This window comes from Littorina saxatilis, linkage group LG2 (assembly GCF_037325665.1).
Source record: "Littorina saxatilis isolate snail1 linkage group LG2, US_GU_Lsax_2.0, whole genome shotgun sequence".
In the NCBI taxonomy this organism is placed as follows: Eukaryota; Metazoa; Mollusca; class Gastropoda; order Littorinimorpha; family Littorinidae; genus Littorina; species Littorina saxatilis.
The window spans coordinates 83,856,538-83,876,853 of record NC_090246.1 but is presented as its reverse complement, the minus strand read 5'-3'; the positions used below and the strand labels follow the sequence as shown (position 1 = coordinate 83,876,853).

General features: G+C 40.3%; 2 protein-coding genes across 4 annotated transcripts in view; one reads left to right on the top strand and one right to left on the bottom strand.

Moving 5' to 3' along the window:
- The window catches only part of LOC138959943 (N-acetylneuraminate (7)9-O-acetyltransferase-like), a 167,038-nt gene that overhangs the window by 25,593 nt on the left and 121,129 nt on the right, over positions 1-20,316 (top strand). For 2 of the 3 annotated variants that reach the window (XM_070331627.1, XM_070331625.1), the window contains 6 exons: positions 567-671; positions 2,311-2,451; positions 5,587-5,664; positions 6,101-6,193; positions 7,272-8,198; positions 9,257-13,946. In XM_070331627.1, coding sequence (XP_070187728.1) covers positions 567-671; positions 2,311-2,451; positions 5,587-5,664; positions 6,101-6,193; positions 7,272-7,529 — 675 coding nt within the window. In that variant the 3' untranslated portion in view covers positions 7,530-8,198; positions 9,257-13,946. Of the gene's footprint in view, positions 1-566; positions 672-2,310; positions 2,452-5,586; positions 5,665-6,100; positions 6,194-7,271; positions 8,199-9,256; positions 13,947-20,316 lie in introns of those variants that run through there. The other variant, XM_070331626.1, reaches the window with a different exon arrangement.
- Positions 16,001-20,199, bottom strand: LOC138959950 (uncharacterized). Its single transcript, XM_070331634.1, has 5 exons — positions 19,943-20,199; positions 19,017-19,053; positions 18,685-18,759; positions 18,103-18,344; positions 16,001-17,648 (listed from the first exon to the last, which is right to left on the bottom strand). The coding sequence occupies exons 1-5, from the start codon at positions 20,003-20,005 to the stop codon at positions 17,607-17,609; spliced, it is 459 nt and encodes a 152-aa protein (XP_070187735.1). The 5' UTR covers positions 20,006-20,199; the 3' UTR covers positions 16,001-17,606.

Below are 20,316 nucleotides of genomic sequence, written 5' to 3'. Positions count from 1 at the left end.
TCATCTACCTGTTTCCAACGAATCGTCCGAAAGAAGATCTCCCCCTTCCCCTGTCAGTATCCATAATCATTTGCACCGCCTGTAGCGTCAGTCCGGCTTTGTTTTTCCCTACTAGGGCCCGGTCGACTGTCACCGTTAGCCATTTTGACGAGTCGAGATTTCTCTCCCCTACCCTGTCGCCAAGGCCAAAAATAGCCTTCAGACGCAAAACCGCGTCACCATTTATGTTTATTCATGAGAATGAGGTATCCTATCAAGCCATTGGCTGCTATTTGTGTGTCAGCAGTGACGTAGCATTTCTGGAAAATCCCGGAACAGAGAGGACGGGTAAACCCGTCCTAAGGCGCTGCGGCTGCACAAGCGCATGACGGGTATACCCGTCCTAAGGCAGTCAAGTGGTTAAGACCTCAATTTCACAGAATTCTTTAGGTCTTAAAAGGAGGGTTCCACTGTACTGAATATGACTAAATCTGGTTTTTTTTACATCAGTCGTGTTTTCTGTACCCTTGTAGGATTGTTTTTTGGCTGTTGTAAAGTGTGTCTGTGATGTGTGTGTGTGTGTGCAGGTGTTCTTTGAAAAAGTGTTCCTGACCCGGCCTTTCAAAGCGCTGTTTGTCACTTCGGATGACTCCATACACGAGTGGCGCTTTCGGTGGCAGCTTGACAGAATGGTGAGAATTAAACTGCTCTGGGTAGTTTCTGTTTCAAATTACTGAGATATCATAATTATCTCTTTGCCTTTGTGGTTTTGGGAGTATAAAAACTTGATAAAACAGGTTTTTTCTTCAGTGTGTGCATGTAAAACGTCAAACATGGGTCCAAGTGATATACTGGAAGTTTGTTTCTAACGCATTACGAGATGGCAACACAAGCTTGTGAAACCTCCCTTGATTATTTTCTTCAATATAAGAGTTGAACCTGTTTTGTGTTTTACCCCCCGCGGGTTAGGGGGAAGAATTTACCCGATGCTCCCCAGCATGTCGTAAGAGGCGACTAACGGATTCTGTTTCTCTTTTTACCCTTGTTAAGTGTTTCTTGTATAGAATATAGTCAATTTTTGTAAAGATTTTAGTCAAGCAGTATGTAAGAAATGTTAAGTCCTTTGTACTGGAAACTTGCATTCTCCCAGGAAGGTAATACATTGTACTACGTTGCAAGCCCCTGGAGCAAATTTTTGATTAGTGCTTTTGTGAACAAGAAACAATTGACAAGTGGCTCTATCCCATCTCCCCCCTTTCCCCGTCGCGATATAACCTTCGTGGTTGAAAACGACGTTAAACACCAAATAAAGAATGTTTTGTGTTTTGAGCAGCTCATGGTAAGTTGTATTGGTAACTTGTGAAAGCGTTCAGTTAGGAGATGGCTGTTTGTATGTACAGTGGTGCCTGCGATGAAAGAATTTTTGGTGTGTGGACCCCTCGTGATAAAGACCACCTGCCCCTGACAACCACCCCAAAGAAACCCGGACGAGGTTTTGTCCTAATGATTCACCTTTCTATAACAAGCACCTGTCTATAAGCACTTTTGGTCGGTCCCTTGGGTGGTTGTTACAGACAGGTTTGATGTACAGTTGTACAAATTAATGTCCCTTCCATGAAAGGACACATTTCGTTGTGTCTTTATTATTCCACCAAAATAAACCTGTCGTGACATGCCGTCTGCAATATTGGGACATTTTTGGCTGGTCCTTCTTCTTCTTCTTCTGCGTTCGTGGGCTGAAACTCCCACGTACACTCGTGTTTTTTGCACGAGTGGAATTTTACGTGTATACTATGACCGTTTTTTACCCCGCCATTTAGGCAGCCATACGCCTTTTTCGGAGGAAATTTTTTTTTCTTTTTTGGCTGGTCCGAAGGGTGTCCTTTCATCGCAGGTATCCCTCTACCACTAGACTTGAACTGAATATTTGTCGTGTGTTTCAGAGCGTAGTGTATGGGATGCTGTTTGGCTTTGGCTACCAAGTGCTGCTGACTGTTGAAGTGATATGTTGTGTGTTTCAGAGCATACTGTATGGGATGCTGTTTGGCTTTGGCTACCAAGTGCTGCTGACTGTTGAAGTGATATGTTGTGTGTTTCAGAGCATACTGTATGGGATGCTGTTTGGCTTTGGCTACCAAGTGCTGCTGACTGTTGAAGTGATATGTTGTGTTTCAGAGCATACTGTATGGAATGCTGTTTGGCTTTGGCTACCAAGTGCTGCTGACTGTTGAAGTGATATGTTGTGTGTTTCAGAGCATACTGTATGGGATGCTGTTTGGCTTTGGCTACCAAGTGCTGCTGACTGTTGAAGTGATATGTTGTGTGTTTCAGAGCATACTGTATGGGATGCTGTTTGGCTTTGGCTACCAAGTGCTGCTGCGCTACAAGTGGATCGAGGACAACCACAGTCAGCATCTGTTCTCGCGTCCTATCTCATGGGCACTGTGTTTCCTGGGGCTGCTTGGCCTGGGGGTGAGTTGTTGTATGTCTCTCGCTTTCCTTCTTTGTCCCAACTAAAGCAAGCGTGAGAAATATTGTATGTGGTACAAAATAAAAGAAAAAGAAATGTGAGATTAAAAATGAAAGGCAAGACAAGACCGGTATAGTTTTTGAATTAAAGAGGAAGAATAAATTTATTCACATAAATACACAATACAAGACAACAAGCACACTCTCTCTCAAACTTAAGGGGTTAACCAACAAAAGCTAATTGAATCTAAAACTAAATCACTAATTCAATCACATTAACTAACTAATCAAAAATTGAAGCCAATAAGTTATTAACACAATTACCGCGCTTGTTTCTCAAACCAGAACGACCAATAAATAGATAATCACAAGTGATGATCCATCGATGTGAGGTCCTGCTTGCACTAATAGTTCACCCAAAATCACACAACACCTCATTAGCTTGACACAAACATCAATTCACCACAAAATATCTCTGGGCACACTCAGAAATCCAAGAACCCTTTGTCTAGGTTAGTTTTCAATACATGAGGGGGTTTTGTTAACACTCAAGCGCAGTGATCACCCAATGTCTCTGTGATTTCAATTCATTAACAGAACGTTTGATCCCACGGTTCATCAATGTCACAAATCAATCATGATATTGCACAGTCTCTGGTACAGTCGCGCATGAATATTAACCCGGTGAACATTCACGGAAATTATGCAATAAAGGGTTACCGTGGTTCGACGGAGAATGCTATCGGCGGAACATAAACACGCTATCAAGCGGAGAACAACGGATTGTTCGTGTAGAGGGGAACACCGTATTGTTCATGTAATCCCCAAAAAGTCAATGTTCCCAAAACTCAATGAAAACGATACCACTTCTCCTCCTGAACACTGCATCCCAGGGTTGCAGGGAACCGGGAAACCCCAGCCAGGGAATGGCTAGGTACGCACATCATCATCACCACCCAGCAGAACGGCAGGCACCAGGGTAGTAGGTACCAGGATAAGTAGGTAGGTAGATAGGCAGATAGGCAGGTAAGCAGGTTCTGCGCAACATAATAACTTATGTTCAAGTCTAACTATCTTAAAACCAGAACGTTTCTTAATTGCACAACGTTCTCCCAAGTCAATATTAACCTTAGCCTTTTATGGTGACAAAGCATCACTCCCAAAAACTAAGTTCCACTTTGTTCTTATGTATAAAATATTTGGAAAACTTTCCCCAAAAATTTTCAAAGTCCAACTGACTATTAACTTTATAGCAAAAAGTTCCAGAAAATTATCAGAGTCTGAATTAAACTCCAAAACACTGAAAAAGTTCCAAAAACCTACATGAAAACAAACTGGTATCCAAGTACACAGTTTTTCAAAACAATGTCAACAAAGTTTCAAAATGGCTGAAGGTTACTTCCGGTTGACCTCTCCATGAAATATAAAACCCTAAAATCATAAGTTCAATTTATAAAAGTTAACTTGGGAAAGCAATGTGCAAAAATTTCTCAAGTCAAACACACTTTCACAAAAAGTTTATGTTTTGGGTAAACAGGGCAGCGGCCATATTGGCCAGGGGAAATAACTTTCGATTTCTGACAAGGCAAATAATCAACTCCCTCCAAGGGCAACCACTATTCCCACAAATCCGCCATTTTGTTTTACACAAGAAATACCAAAAATCCAGTTTCATGACAAATTTACAATTTCTCAACCCCCAATCCATGAAACTCACTCCACAAGGTTTTCCGACAAAATACTAGGACATTATTACATGAATATGCTTGAAACATGGGACTTGTACATCTTGTGACATAGCACAACAATCTGTTCATATTGACTCTGTCTTACATGGGACCACCATTACACTGGTCATTTAAAATCCAAGTTAATCCAAAAATTCTCTATGTCAAATTCTGAACTTATTAGAGAATATGCTAGGGAATACATGTCTCCCTTAATTTAAGTGTTTATCAATTCTCCATATTGGCTAGAAAGTCGCCATTTTGAGAATTAGAAATTTCGACATAAAAAGCCTAGAGTTCGCTCATACACCACTCAACCACGGAAAAACATGGGGTGAAAATGATACCTCCCCACCACCCCAAATGAAAGCCTAACAAAACGAAAAACGAAGAGCAACAAAAGGGGTTTCAGACTTACTGTTCATTCACACACTTACACACATTCCGGCTACTAGAGAAGTCAAATTGGCGACACCCAGACTGACACACTTCTCACCAAACAACCTGTGAGAAATGAAGGGGAAAATCTTAGCGGCGCTTCCTTGAACACAAGCAGGGGAACAAAAGATATCCACGCAGCCCGGCACGGCGGATTTAAACAAAAACCACAGCCGTTTAGCTTTATCCTCTCAGGAACAAAAGTTAAGGAAACTTGGCTTGCAATAAACCTGTGCTAGCTACCCTTCCTGTGCGTCGTCAATCCCCAGTCTGCAAGCTAATCACGCATGCCTGCTAGCCACCGGCGTTATGCGCGACGTCACTTCCACTGACCAATCATAATAGCTGAAAAGCAGACATCCCCCCTACAACCACGTGCCCACGGACTGAAGAGAAAGGGAAAGAATAACCCAGAAGAAATAAGGTCTCACACCACTTGTATGGGACACACACTAGTGACATTTATTGATGGGAACATTTTGCGCGTGACAACCATGCTTCCGGAGTTTGACACGAACGGAGTCAAACTTGCAATCGGACGGGCGCAGAGGCCTATTGGATAAGACGCCGGCCTGCTACGCGGAAGGTTCGGTGTTAAAATCCCGGCCGCTTGGTGGGGTAATAGAGCGTCTGTGTAAATCTCTGTGTGAGAGGGTTGTGTGTGTGAGCGAGAGTAATATTTGTGTGTGTGTGTCTGGCTTCGTGCATACCTGTATGTGTGTGAGTTTGTCTGTCAGTCTGTGGGTGCATGTGTCTGTGTCTGCGTTGGTCTGCCAATCTCAGTGTGTGTGCACATTTTAAATGTAATGAACCTTGCTAAGCATCTGATCTTTTAACATGACTGTTTAACTGTTGTTTAACTGTTTTACACATATTGTGTAAACAATTCCATCTCACACGGCATACGCGCTTTGAACTTCGGATAAGGCGCTATATAAATACCCGTTTTTATTATTTAATATAACTGTTTCAGAGCTACGTGTTGTTCTCCTTTCTGTGCACCAACAAACCACAGTGCAACGACGTCCATTCCTACATCGTCTTCATCCCCGTGAGTGGCTAGCGTCTTGATTTCTTCTTGTTGTGTTACTTGAAAAAAGACATCAGGCATTTGCACATGAGGGAGGGTTGAAAAGTAGCATTCATTAGAAACGAAACAACGGCTGTAAGGATTAGGTTAGTTCGGTATGGTGATTTGAAATGTTTTTGTGAAACACTACGGGTTCACTGGTTTTCTTTTTCTTCTTCATTTTCTTCTTCTGTTTCTTTTTCTTGTATCATTCACTGAAAATGAATATCAGAATTTTTGGTGAAAAAGAAAGAACTAGTTGTTCAAGGAAATGTATGAATCTGCGACTGTTTCAGTCAGCTAATGTGCAAAAAATTACAAATCCAGGTGAGAAGTTTCTCTTTGTTCTGTTTCATATTGTAATCCATATATTGTTAAGACATATTCAAGTGAAAATGTTCTCTTTGTTTTACTGCAGGTTGTATCCTACATCTTGTTACGGAACGTACCTGGCTGGCTCCGGACTCGATACAGCTCCTTCTTTGCCTGGTTTGGCAAAATCTCCTTGGAGGTATGGGTTTTGAGGGAACTTTGATGTGGTTTTTAGCATTGGAGAGGTTTAGAGCGTACAATGTGATGAGTGGAGATCTGGTTTGGCAAAATCTCTTTGGAGGTATCGGTTTTAGAAGAGACTTTGCTGCAGTATTTGCTGTGATCTGCTGGCCGATGTGAATGCGTGATGTATTGTGTAAAAAAATTCCATCTCACACGGCATAAATAAATCCCTGCGCCTTGAATATGTGCGCGATATAAATTGCATAAAATAAAAAATTAACAAATAAATAAATCCCTGCGCTTAGAACTGTACCCACGGAATACGCGCGATATAAGCCTCATATTGATTGAGTATTTAGCATTGGAGAGGTTTAGAGTGTAAAGCTAATGAGTGGAGATCTGGTTTGGCAAAATCTCTTTGGAGGTATCGGTTTTAGAAGAGACTTTGCTGCAGTATTTAGCATTGGAGAGGTTTAGAGTGTAAAGCTAATGAGTGGAGATCTGGTTTGGCAAAATCTCTTTGGAGGTATCGGTTTTAGAAGAGACTTTGCTGCAGTATTTAGCATTGGAGAGGTTTAGAGTGTAAAGCTAATGAGTGGAGATCTGGTTTGGCAAAATCTCTTTGGAGGTATCGGTTTTAGAAGAGACTTTGCTGCAGTATTTAGCATTGGAGAGGTTTAGAGTGTAAAGCTAATGAGTGGAGATCTGGTTTGGCAAAATCTCATTGGAGGTACATGTACAGGGTTTCAAGAGACTTTGCTGGAGATTTTAATCATTGGAGAGGTTAAGAGCATGAAGCTGATGTGTGGAGATCTGATTTCCAAGTGCCTTGCACAGAAGACAAAATTTAACTTTAAATTATGAACAGAACATCTAAAAAAGCAAGGTCAAATTAAGGGGTCTTAAAAGGGGGGTGACACTGTATTTATCTGTGAATGTTGTTGCAGCTGGGTTTTTTCCAGTACCATCCGTAAATTTACAGAGGTTATGAACAGAAAATGTGAAAAAGCAAGGTCTTAACAGTGGGGAAGTCTTTGAATTTGGGTGGCTTAAAAGGGGCGTTCCACTGTATCTATCTGTGAATGTTGTTGCAGCTGTTTATCTGCCAGTACCACGTGTGGCTGGCGGCAGACACCCACGGCGTGTTGGTGATGTTGCCGAGCTACCCCGTACTCAACGTCGTCGTCACGTCCTTCATCCTCATCTGCGTCGCGCACGAGATCAACGCCATTTGTAACGCGCTCGTCAAGTACGCTGTGCCCGACGACTGGAAGGCCATGCTTCGAAACGTCATTGTGTTCTGTGCCGTTCTGCTGCCGGTCTGTATCACCAATGGCGTGCTGGTTTTGTGAGGGAGAGACGAGTTCGGGGTGAACTGTACAGTGACGTACTAACAGTCAAGTACGCTGTACCTGTTGACTGGAAGGCGATGCTGCAAAGCGTCATTGTGTTCTGTGCCGTTCTGCTGCCGGTCTGTATTACCAATGGCGTGCTGGTTTTGTGAGGGAGAGACGAGTGTGGGGTGATTTGCACAGGGACGTGATAAGTTTCTCTTTCCTCTGGTTTAGATTGCAACCCATTGTATTGTTAAGACGCGGGGACGTACTTACAGTCAGGTACACTGAAACTGCTGACTGGAAGGCCTTGCTGCGAAATGTCATCGTGCTCTGTGTCGTTCTGCTGCCTGTATGTGTCAGAAATGTGAAGATCTTATTTTTAGCTATCTGTACGTGTCAGCAATGACGTGCTAGTTTTGCTTGGGAGAGACAAACTGCACAGAGACGTGAAGATCTTGTGTTCTGTACGTGTCAGCAATGGCATGTTAGTTTTGTTAGGGAGAGACAAACTGCACAGAGATGTGAAGATCTTGTGTTCTGTTGTCTATATGTGTCAGCAATGGCGTGCTAGTTTTGTTAGAGAGAGACAAACTGTACAGAGACGGTAAGATCTTGTGTTCTGTATGTGTCAGCAATGGCGTGCTAGTTTTGTTAGGGAGAGACAAACTGGACAGAGACGTAGAGGTTACATGCCGAGTCTCAGTGATTATCACAAATAATGGTCGAAGTTAGCGGATCATGAAAAATGCGAGCTTCAGCGAGCTTTTTCATGACCGCGAACTGAGACCATTATTTTTGATAATCACTGAGACGAGGTATGTAACCTCTTTATTCCTCCTTTCTTCAGTTATTCAAAGAAAAGAGGAGTTTTTGTGCGAAAGTTTGATCGAATCCAAATCACTCAACCAGTCTACCTGCGCTGGCGATTGAATAATGCGCGGTTGTATAGTTCAGGGAAAATCAATCAATTCTGTTAACACTTCTTGTCAGTTTCCCTGTTTTGGACTAAAATCAAGTACACAGTTATGTTGTTATTCTGCTGTGCCGGTAGGGCAGATAGTGTGTGTTCTGGTCATGTTTTGGTATCGCTTAGGAAATGTTCTTTCTTCGAATGGGACAAGCAGACGAACTTTTGCACCCGTGTTCCAACGTTAAAAACTGTATGAAGTTCCGTTTTCTGGGGCAAAATAGTGTATGAAATCGCTGTATGTTCTTTAAATTGATGCGATGTGTGCATTTGGTTGCGTGTGATCTGTTTATAAAATGAAATATTGTCGAAAACTAACCGTCGGATTGCAGTCTCTTGTCCAAGCAACTCAGTTCAGAAAATTTGGAAGGGGAACTACTCTTGTCGTACGAGAGTTACTTGCCTTGGGAGTTTGCGTGCACTCATAAGAGATCTAAAGCGAGTTTCTCTGCACTGATCGTTAGATTTGGATTTAGAAAACAACCAAACTCATAGATTTTATATGGAGATTAATGTGTTCAAGCCTGTAGTTGCCAGTTTAAATGCAGTATGTTTGTATTGTTTGGTCTAGAGATGTATATTTCGTACATTGGAGCGTTCGGAACTTTTCAATCGCTAAAGTAGTTCCCTGAAAGTCTAACTCATCAACCTGTGAGCTATCGAGGATTCAGGCCCGTTGTTGGGTAAGTGATTTTGGTTGTTGGGTAAGTTACTGAAAAATAACTAGCCCTACACCTTTACAGAGAGAAAGAAGCAGAGGGGGGAATAAGTAAAGATCTTGTGTTCTGATGCCCGTATGTGTCAGCAATGGCGTTCTACTTTGGTGAGGCAGAGACAAGTTTGGAGTGAGCTGTACAGGGACCTTGTGAAGAACTTGCTTTTTCTTCTGCATTTGTAGGCTGCAACTTTCATGTGCAATCATGGTTTGCACGAGTGGGTTTTTCCATGTACGGCCATAAAAAAAACCCTGTGTTTCTCTGCTGGTTTTCTGCTTGTGTGTATTTAAAAACTCTGCTGGTGTTTTGCTTACAATCATGGCCTGATTCAAATATGAGATTGACAGCTGGTGCTTTGAGGGATTTTTTTGGTGTGTGTTTTGTTGTGTGTTTTGATGTGTTTTTGTGTGTGTGTTTCATTTTCTTCCATTCTGTGAATGTGATTTGAAAAGTCAAAATGATGTGTGAGTTCAGGGACATTTAACGGTACCTGTGCTTACTGTTTAATACTGTTGCCAAAAACAAAACATTGTTTTAACTAATCAAAAATCAAGATCTTAAGCAGAAAAGTAGAAGAATTGTGCAGCCAGGAACAACTGTGTTCGTGGCCCCCTTCTATCTGTGTGTGCGTTTGAACAAATTGCAGCTAGGTGGATGAATGAATGCACCGCCACATGAACATGTGCATGCATGTCTGCTGGTGTGTCTTGCACACACAGAGACACACACAGGCACGCACACGTATGCACACACACACACACACACACACACACACACATTTGCAAATGTTACTTGCAGATATGCACAGACGCACACATACACGCACACACACATGCACAAACACATTTACAGTACTTGCAAGAACATGCACACTCGTGTATGCTTGGGCTGAATCTGCTGTGCTGCACAGTGATGAAACAAAAGGAGAAAAAATGAGCATCTTCATAATTACTACCATTTTATTTCATCACATGTTCTGGAAGCTGAACTGTGTGGAAATCCAGCCTGGAGAGACAGTGGATGAAAACAGTTTGCAGAGATGTAGTTCCTCCTGTACACTGTTGTAAATGCAGGTGAACGGGAGCACTCTGAGTGTTCACTTTTGCTCTTTTACACAACATTGTGAGTGCAATGAATGATGTTAGGATGACATCAAAACGGACATTTGCCAGTTTGGGGTGAATTTCTGGCAGTGTTTTGGTTTTGAAAAGGTGGTTTTTTGAGGGAATTGTGGCTGTTTTCTGTGTCCTTTTTTTTAAAGTTAACTTCAAATCAAAATGGTTGCAGCTGATGTGGGGGTTGCCATTAATCTTGTGAGGGGGTGCATCGTAAAGAGGTTTCAAATGATCTTTGTCATTGTTCTTCCACTAACAAAATTCATAATTGTAATTCTGTTTTGTCTGAATGTATCTCTGTATTCTTGTACACATGCGCAGCAAATGGAATGAATGCTGCCTTTTCCTTTGGGAAGGAGAGGTACTGCAATGGGCCAAATGCTTTGGGTCGTACATGACCCACACCATCCGAATAAAGTTAACCACCGTGAAATTCCTTCTTCAATTTCATATGGGTTGTCCACGACCAACAACATCCGGACTGTGTAGTTTAAACTACGTCATCATTCATTAGTTTGTTTACTGAGATTATCCTTCAAAAAGAGGTCGAATGGGATGTTTTATTGTGTTTGAAGATTACATAAATTCTCAATCAAAAACTCCCAATAGTTTCAGAGAAACGGACACTTTTGCGAGACTCTGGGTCGTCAACGACCCAGGAAGCACAGTGAAGATTGATCAGATAATTTGTGTCCGATTCATATTAGGTGTGATGAAGGGGAGTCATATGAGTATTTGCTTTTTTGGTTCAAGAAGTTGTAAGCAGTTTACCCCACCCCTGTCTTCCTTCCACATCCATAAAAAAATAAAAATAAAAACAATGTTGCAAAACTGAAGATGTATTTGTGTGTTTGTTTGATGATAATATTACTGCTGCTTTATGTGAAGTGTTTTGCTAAAATACATTCATTCAAGTGTAGGTGTACGTGGTATGCATTTCTGACGAAAATACAACCAGTATTGAGTTTAGAAATCCTGTTTTGTAGCTGATTCAAAATCCATGTTTTTATGTGGATCACATTTGTGATGGGTCCTTTGCTTTCAAGTCTGTGAAAATTAAACAGATACGCCTGTGTGGACCCCCCGTGGGTTAGGGGGAGTCCCATATTGGTTGGGACGATAAAGAATTTACCCGATGCTCCCCAGCATGTCGTAAGAGGCGACTAACAGATTCTGTTTCTCCTTTTACCCTTGTTAAGTGTTTCTTGTATAGAATATAGTCAATTTTTGTAAAGAGTTTAGTCAAGCAGTATGTAAGAAATGTTTCATGGTTTTTTGACTCACATGCGAAGCAAAAGTGAGTCTATGTACTCACCCGAGTCGTCCGTCCGTCCGTCCGGAAAACTTTAACGTTGGATATTTCTTGGACACTATTCAGTCTATCAGTACCAAATTTGGCAAGATGGTGTATGATGACAAGGCCCCAAAAAACATACATAGCATCTTGACCTTGCTTCAAGGTCAAGGTCGCAGGGGCCATAAATGTTGCCTAAAAAACAGCTATTTTTCACATTTTTCACATTTTCTCTGAAGTTTTTGAGATTGAATACCTCACCTATATATGATATATAGGGCAAAGTAAGCCCCATCTTTTGATACCAGTTTGGTTTACCTTGCTTCAAGGTCAAGGTCACAGGAGCTCTTCAAAGTTGGATTGTATACATATTTTGAAGTGACCTTGACCCTGAACTATGGAAGATAACTGTTTCAAACTTAAAAATTATGTGGGGCACATGTTATGCTTTCATCATGAGACACATTTGGTCACATATGATCAAGGTCAAGGTCACTTTGACCCTTATGAAATGTGACCAAAATAAGGTAGTGAACCACTAAAAGTGACCATATCTCATGGTAGAAAGAGCCAATAAGCACCATTGTACTTCCTATGTCTTGAATTAACAGCTTTGTGTTGCATGACCTTGGATGACCTTGACCTTGGGTCAAGGTCACATGTATTTTGGTAGGAAAAATGTGTAAAGCATGTGAGTCGTATGGGCTTTGCCCTTCTTGTTTAATCTTTGCTACAGCATAAATCAAATGATTGTGGAGCGAACATTTGATATTCTGGCTCTTGTCATGCATATATGTAAATTGTTAAACAGACATTAGGGTGAGTTTGTGTCTGCATGTGTGTGTGTGTGTGTGTGTGTGTGTGAGTGTGTTATGTGTTGTTTATTTTTAAGGATTATGAGGATCTTCAGCAAAATAACCACAGAAGATTTTCTTGTATAGGATTTTTGTTCATATAGTAAAGTTGTATTCAGTTGCATCAGGGTAATGTTTTTATGATTTTAAACTTAAGTGTTTTCATTCATTTTCAAACTCACCAAGAAATGAAGCCTGAATTTTCTATTACATGTACTGTCATCTACTGTTACATCTAGAGTCATCTACTATTTTTCTGCTATTACATGTGAGAAATACATGTATGTGCAAGTGTTCTCCTTGAAGACTTCATACTGTCTTCCTTGTAATTTGATGACCTGAAAATCAGATGCTTTTTAACAGACAAATAATTGGTATTAATTACTTAAACAATAAATTAATTGGTACGAAATAGCGACAATGGTGTGCTGATTAGTAATCAAATACTTCATAATCATGAAATAGATGCATAGTAAAGTCATTCTTAAGATACTAATCCTGAAGAAAAGTTCACCCTTGCAAGAGGAAATGATATTAACCAGTGATTTTTAGTGATGCCATTGCTTGAGTGAATTTGCAGACTTAGGACGGATTAAACATGATTTACTAATAATTACCTTTGCATCTAATAACCCATTAACCCCTTCACCTTCCGTGACGTAGGAAGTAACGCCATCTTTTTCAAGTCTTAGGTGTGCACAACTTTATATTGTAAATCCATTTCTGATACAGAGGGGCTTTCTTCCGTTCAAGAGTGGTAGCCGTCATCATTTTTATTTTTATCTATTTTCTGCAATTTAGGAGAAGATAAGGTTGAAATAAGTGGTGTCCTATGTTGCCTTGTGTTCTTATAAGCCCTACCTCCCTTTCCATTTCATATTTATTTATTATTTTGAATATCCACCACACTGCTTCATTATTATTTTGTTTATGTAGGTCCCACATGCATTTGCGGTACTAGGGGTAAAAGACATCCAGTGTATTGAGCTGGATGTTTGTTGGCAGAAGATATTAGTAATCTTATACAGTTATAGATGTATCTCATTTGACATGCATTTTATGTATCTCGTATTTGTTTCTCAAAACATTACTTTGTAACTACTAGGTGATCAAAGCTGTTTATCGTTTGGGGTAAAAGAACATACTGTGCATGAGAGGAAGAGTGTGTGCACACATGCATGAAGATGTGGGAGTATGCAATGGTGTGTTTGTGTGCGTGGAAATAGATGAAATGAGACCTTGTTACCTTTGTAATATTAAATCTTGAATTTTTCTTTCAGTATTTATTTATTATGAATATTATCTTAAAAATTTATTTTATGTACATTATTGTGTATCTTATTGCGTAAGAAAATGAACTTTGGGCACTGTTTCCTGGGTCTTTGTGTGTGTGTGTGTGAGTTAGAGAGACTGAGAGAGTACTTCTGTAAAATGTTAATTGAAAAAGTGATCATTCGCATGAAATGTAATAAACATTTGACTTTTATAGCATTGTGTTGTTCTGAGACTGCTTTGTGCAAGTGTGTCTAGAATTAAAAATTGCGCAATTGCAACTGTGTTTTTCAGACATTGGACACCCGATTGACCCCAAAATCGACTTCGCCTATATTGAGCTACTAGTTTGGTTCACGAAATATGAAGACATGAATAATTTACAATGCATTAGAGTAGTGTTTCACCAGCTGTTGTGACGTCCCCCCAATACACACTGTACACACACACATAAACACACACACGCAAGCACACACACACATTCTAACAAGAAGAGCAAACGCTCGATCGAGTCACTTTCGCAGTTCTGAATATTATATGAGGCATCAGATGGACAGGAAGAAATTGCTATTCACAACACAATGAGTCACGTTCACATAAAATTTGAGCCCGGTCACTTTTATAGTTTCCGAGAAAAGCCCAACGTTAAGTTGTGTGTTGCCGAACAGAAAAGGCTAGTTATCTCCCTTGTTTTTCTGATAACGTTCGTAAAAGGCTACAGATGTAAATACTTTGATGTAAAGAATAATCCTACAAAGTTTCAATCACATCCGATGAACTTTGTCAAAGATATAAAATGTCTAATTTTTCCTTTGACGCTGACCTGTGACCTTGAAAAAGGTCAAAGGTCAACGAAACCATCGTTAAAGTGTAGAGGTCATTGGAGGTCACGACTAAACAAAATATGAGTCTGTAGACACCACCTTAACGTTGGACTTTTCTCGGAAACTATCAAAGCGATCGGGCTCATATTTTGTTTAGTCGTGACCTCCAATGACCTCTACACTTTAACGATGGTTTCGTTGACCTTTGACCTTTTTCAAGGTCACAGGTCAGCGTCAAAGGAAAAATTAGACATTTTATATCTTTGACAAAGTTCATCGGATGTGATTGAAACTTTGTAGGATTATTCTTTACATCAAAGTATTTACATCTGTAGCCTTTTACGAACGTTATCAGAAAAACAAGGGAGATAACTAGCCTTTTCTGTTCGGCAACACACAACTTAACGTTGGGCTTTTCTCGGAAACTATAAAAGTGACCGGGCTCAAATTTTATGTGAACGTGACTCATTGTGTTGTGAATAGCAATTTCTTCCTGTCCATCTGATGCCTCATATAATATTCAGAACTGCGAAAGTGACTCGATCGAGCGTTTGCTCTTCTTGTTATCCCTGACAGTTACAGAGCCTTTTTACCGTAGATTATGCCAGTTTCATAATAATTACTTTCTTTCTCGCTCTCCCTGAAAGATACACATGTACACATAGTAACTGTGCCCCCCCCCCCCCTCTTTCACGTGCCAAAAATGTTCATACCATGATTTCAGAACTTATCGTTTCAGAATGAAGAAGTAGGACTGACAAAATGTATGATATATTTCCCTCTGTCATCAATGTTCTGTGTCAATAATTAAGTGCCACTATTTTTAATATCTTCCTGATTCCCTCAGTGGTGCACATCATAATTACCATATCAGTGTGTACATGCATGCATCTGCTATATGTGGATTATAGAAAGTTGGATTAATCCATGTGAAGGCTTTGGTAAGAGTCCGTACGATACACAATATACAAACTTAGCTGAATAAACTCCAGTGTGAAATGTGATTTTGTACGTGCGATGGAGTAAAAATCTGCACAAGTTCATTGAAGAAAATATCAACTGCAAGTACATGTAGATGCATAGATTAACAGCCTCACAGAAAAGTTGCTAAAAAAAGTGGCAGTAAAATATGTACAATCCAATTTTGCACACACACACACTCTCTCTCTCTCTCTCAACTGTTACCACAGAGTAGATCTAACATCACTAGGGTAAAAGATGTGGTGGTGGGAGTTTGTTTCAATATTGTCAGACACTAACTTTTTACAAGTATTCCACTGTTATAAAACCTGATGTCTCATTCTGCTCTTTTCACACATACATTGTTTTGTAAGAACACATAAAAAGCACCAACATTCTGGTGCCATAAAAAATCAGGTCTCAAAAAAGAGGGAGTCTTAAAGGTGGTCGTCTACATTTTTGCTTTTTTTCAATAATCTTATCGTTAGATTTTGCTAAAAAGTTATGTCAGATGATGAATGAACCATGGGGAAAAAAGTTATAGAAAAAAAAAAATATGTAAAAAAAGATTTTATTTTTGGGTAGCGTGACTCACGCTTCCAATATTTTGTTTTCTGTTTGCTGAGAACATGTGCTTTGCCTAAAAATACTGACCAATCAAATTCATGTCACTATGCTTAGAGCCACGCCCAAACAAGTACAGCAACAGTTTGACACTGGAGGGCTGTCCACGCTTTTTTTTTAAACGCACGAAATGCACGGGATTTGAGAGGAGTTTTGCGCTTGGCATTTTTTAAATAAGGATATCCTATTATATGAGTACTACGCTGGAATACTACAATGAATTTTCAAACGACTACACTGGCTTCGTCTTTCCTGATCGAAAGGGGGTGTATTGTTGATCTTTGTAGATAATAGACTCAGCATTTTAATGGTCAAATGGCGATTTCGGTATAAAAATGTAGACAAGGACCTTTAAAATGGGGGTAAATTTACAGAGTTTATGAATAGAAAATGTGAGAAAATTATGTCCAAAAAGAGAGGTTGCACTGTGGCAGCTCAGTGGTGTGGATTGTAACTGCTGTGTAGTAAATATTCATTTCACATGTTACAAACAGCTGTGTGAAGGTTTCCTCACTCAATTATGCCACTATTTTCACCGTGTTGAAAGCCTAAACATTATCATGCCACTTTCCTCCCCCGATAACCTTGTTAATTCCTTGTTCCTCATAGATATGGAAACATTGCTTCCTATTTTCATTAGTTTTTCCAGGCTGTGCACCTCCTTGTATGAATGTGAAACTTTTAAGACTACCAAGCGAATGGTAAATGGTAGTGTTGACATACATTCTCTTCATTCTTCTTCTTCTGCGTTCCAGAATTTTCTGGTTACGTGTGAGCTCGTTTGCCCATTTGGGTTCCCCACACTATACTCTGAGAGCATAGTCAGCTCACTCCGCTTTCGTTGAGTAGGCATGCTGGGTATTTTCGTGTTTCCATAACCCACCGAACTCCGACATGGATTACAGGATCTTTTTCGTGCGCACTTGGTCTTGTGCTTGCGTGTACACACGAAGGGGGTTAAGTCACTAGCAGGTCTGCACATAAGTTGACCCCACTGAATTTACATTTTGTCAATTCTTGGTTTCAGTGCAGGACATTCTGAACAACCTGAAACCATTGTCCTTCATACACTGATCTGAGTTGTGCTTTAAAATCGATCTACACACTATAATACTTGCACACTCGGTTTGTACACACCAGTCTGCATGAACATTTCACATATATGTCACACCCTTTGAAGCAGTTTGCATGTTCTGTTCAGTGTGGAATGATTTGACACATAATGTTCAGTCCACGTACACGTACATAGTTCCAGTGTGCAGACATAATATGCAACATGCCAAATAGATCAAGAACTCAACCCAGGAATGTATATGCACTGAGCAAACCGACAATTTCCCCTGAGCTTCATGAAATATATGCACTTGTTCAAAAGGAATCTCTCCACTGGCATAAGAACTCCATGAGATATTCACAACACTGAGTAACGAAGTGTGATGAGCAATACCCTTGATATGAACGCCAGGTTATCTCCCGCCTTCCCTCTCACTGTAGGCTGGGGGAGCCCTCTGAAAAAAAAGAAAGAATACAGAAATAATCACACAGAGACGATACGAAAAATAAAACAGTTGCTTTTTTCTACTCTTTTTATTATCTCATACTTATAGCATTTATAAAATAATGTTGGCGGTCAAATTCAAAGTACTCTGTCCATTTAGTTCAGCGAAAGTTATCATCATCATCATCAGACTACCACCAGCCTCTTCTCCACCACATGGGAGGGATGCATGTCAACTTAATGCGCAGACTCAGAGACAGTATCCATGTCCCACATCCATGTCACCACTGAGGCAGGTAAAAGACCTCGGTCACTCTGCCAGAAGTGCAGGTGGCTGATTACACCTAAACACGCACAAAAACTTCTAACTTTCCACTGGGATGAAACGACCTGAATTTCCCAGATAAGGAAGAAAGAAAAAATTTACAAAAAACAAAAAAAAATCATCCCAAACAAACACATACCCCCATAACTGCGGCATAGGAAGGCAGGTGAGCATAGTTATCTGAGCCATGGCTGGCGCTGATTGGTGGAGGGGCTATGTGGATGGTGTGGACCGGACTGGGAATGCTGCCGTAATCTCCCGGCTGCTGAAGCCGCAGTTTTGTGTACTGCCCGGCGTTGTGATAGCGGTATACCCCTCGGCAGAGGCACAACAACATCGCCCCGATCAAGATCACGCCGATCACTACCAGCGTCCAAAACCCTGGGGGGAAAAAAAGCATTGCGTTTTGACTTTTGCAAACAAGTACAATGGTACCTTTAGAGGGCACCTTCTGTTGTTCAATTGTCTATTATCTCTACCTAAGTATACAAATGTCATAGACAGACTACCTGAAATAAAAGAGAGGGGGGGGGGGGGGGAGGGACTTGTTCTTCATATGGTGGGAACATGTTTATTGTTTTGCTTGCTTGTTTACTTGTTTGTTTTCAGGTCAAAGCTCTCCAGGTTTCCCTACAGGCCCCCCTCCACGCTATACACCGGTAGTATTTTTTTAAATTTTTACTTGTACCCCCTTTAATTGTTACTGTACTATTGTACTTACAAGCCTCTTCAATCAAAGGTTCATAACAACAGCTTTGGTTTCCAAGAGCATCAGTACAGCAGTGTGCAGAGCTATCTGGAACACAATGAATACTGTTTTCAATTATCGAAGTAAAAACATTAACACACACGCACGCACACACACGCACACACTGACACACACACACACAGGGGAAAAGACAAATAAACACCCATCCACAGGAAAACAGTATTGGACACTCTTTTTGTCACAAATATTGTTAATTGGTACATGTTTAATCATCCAGCACAGCACAGCACAACAAATGTTTTATACACACTTAAAACTCTTGTGTCAACAAGAGAGCAACTCACCATAGCAGTGAACTCCACCACAAAGAACAGCTTCTTCCTGCAAAACCAAAAGTGACATGTTGAACAGTACTCCAATATTTCGTTGCTGTCATTCACAAACTTCGTACAGTATCTCAATTTTTGCTGTTTTGAGAAAAACGAAAAAAAAAAAGTTTTGAAAAAGCACCGCTTCAAATATATAACATCAATTCATGGGTTGATATTTTCCTTAAAACAGTGCGATACCATTCTTCATCAGCTAGTGTGTTTATGTCAGTTATTAATGATATTCCATACAACTGAGAAAATATTGAGATACATCATACAGGAACTTTTTATCCAATGGATATGAGTTTTGTTTCAGGCATGCTTAAAATACAACAGCCCGTGTCTGTCATATATTATTACATAGTTTCCGTCCAAGTGTGGCACGGAAACCTCGTAACTTTAACTTGAATTTTTTTTTTTTGCTGCTCACTTCAAACAAATGAAGATAGAGTTTTCTTCTCATGAACTTTTCTTCACTTTAGAAAGCAGTTGGAGCTTTGAGCTTTTATCACCACACAGGTAAACAAATAATTAAGGGAGCTTAATTTAATACTATTGTTTTAGTTCCAAAACCTCAAAAATTGAGATACAAGATATTTTGAATTACAGCGACGATTTATACCATTTGTCACATGTTCGATCTCTTTCATGTGAGATTCACTACAACTTCAAGTACAACACACACAGGTATACAACTGATAGCCACAAATCATACATGTATGCATACACTATGAACATTTTACAAGGCAAACTTTAATAGCCATATTTTGCCTGTCCGTTTTTGGTGTGACTTTCTCAATAACTTGCACTCTAAACTTTAATCGTGATTAAAAATGTATTTGACACTGCAAAGCTGGTTGTTTTACTACATGGAAAACAAATCAAAGAGAAAGGCTCACCAAACTGAACGCGGGAGGCAACCCTGCAAATAGCACGCACGCCGACACTGCACGCGCAGCCATCCTCACAGCAGTAAACAAAGTTTATGTTCTGTTCCTGGATGTTTGCGCTCGTCACACAAAACAGGAAGACACTTGTGGTATGATTGCATAATCAAATTTCCCACACCGCGCGTGAAAACAATGTGAGCGTGTGTCTTCACTATCACGAGTTTTCCCTGTTGTATATTGACGGGCAATCTCGTGACCTGGCCAAGCGAGATAACCCGTCTTTTAAGGTGACCTTGTGCTCTCCCCTGTAGGTGTGTGTTTGTCACTGATATCAAAACGGATTTGAGGCGTGTGTGTGTGTTGTTGAACGCGATAATATTTTT

Bases quoted from the DNA above. Each gene is read 5' to 3' on its own strand.
- LOC138959950 (XM_070331634.1), bottom strand. From the start codon at position 20,005: ATGGCTGCGCGTGCAGTGTCGGCGTGCGTGCTATTTGCAGGGTTGCCT. The intron at 18,760-19,016 runs GTGAGTTGCTCT...ATTGTGTTCCAG, and splicing joins TGGTGGAGTTCACTGCTATG to ATAGCTCTGCACACTGCTGT. The intron at 17,649-18,102 runs GTATGTGTTTGT...CTTTTTTTTCAG, and splicing joins CCTATGCCGCAGTTATGGGG to AGGGCTCCCCCAGCCTACAG.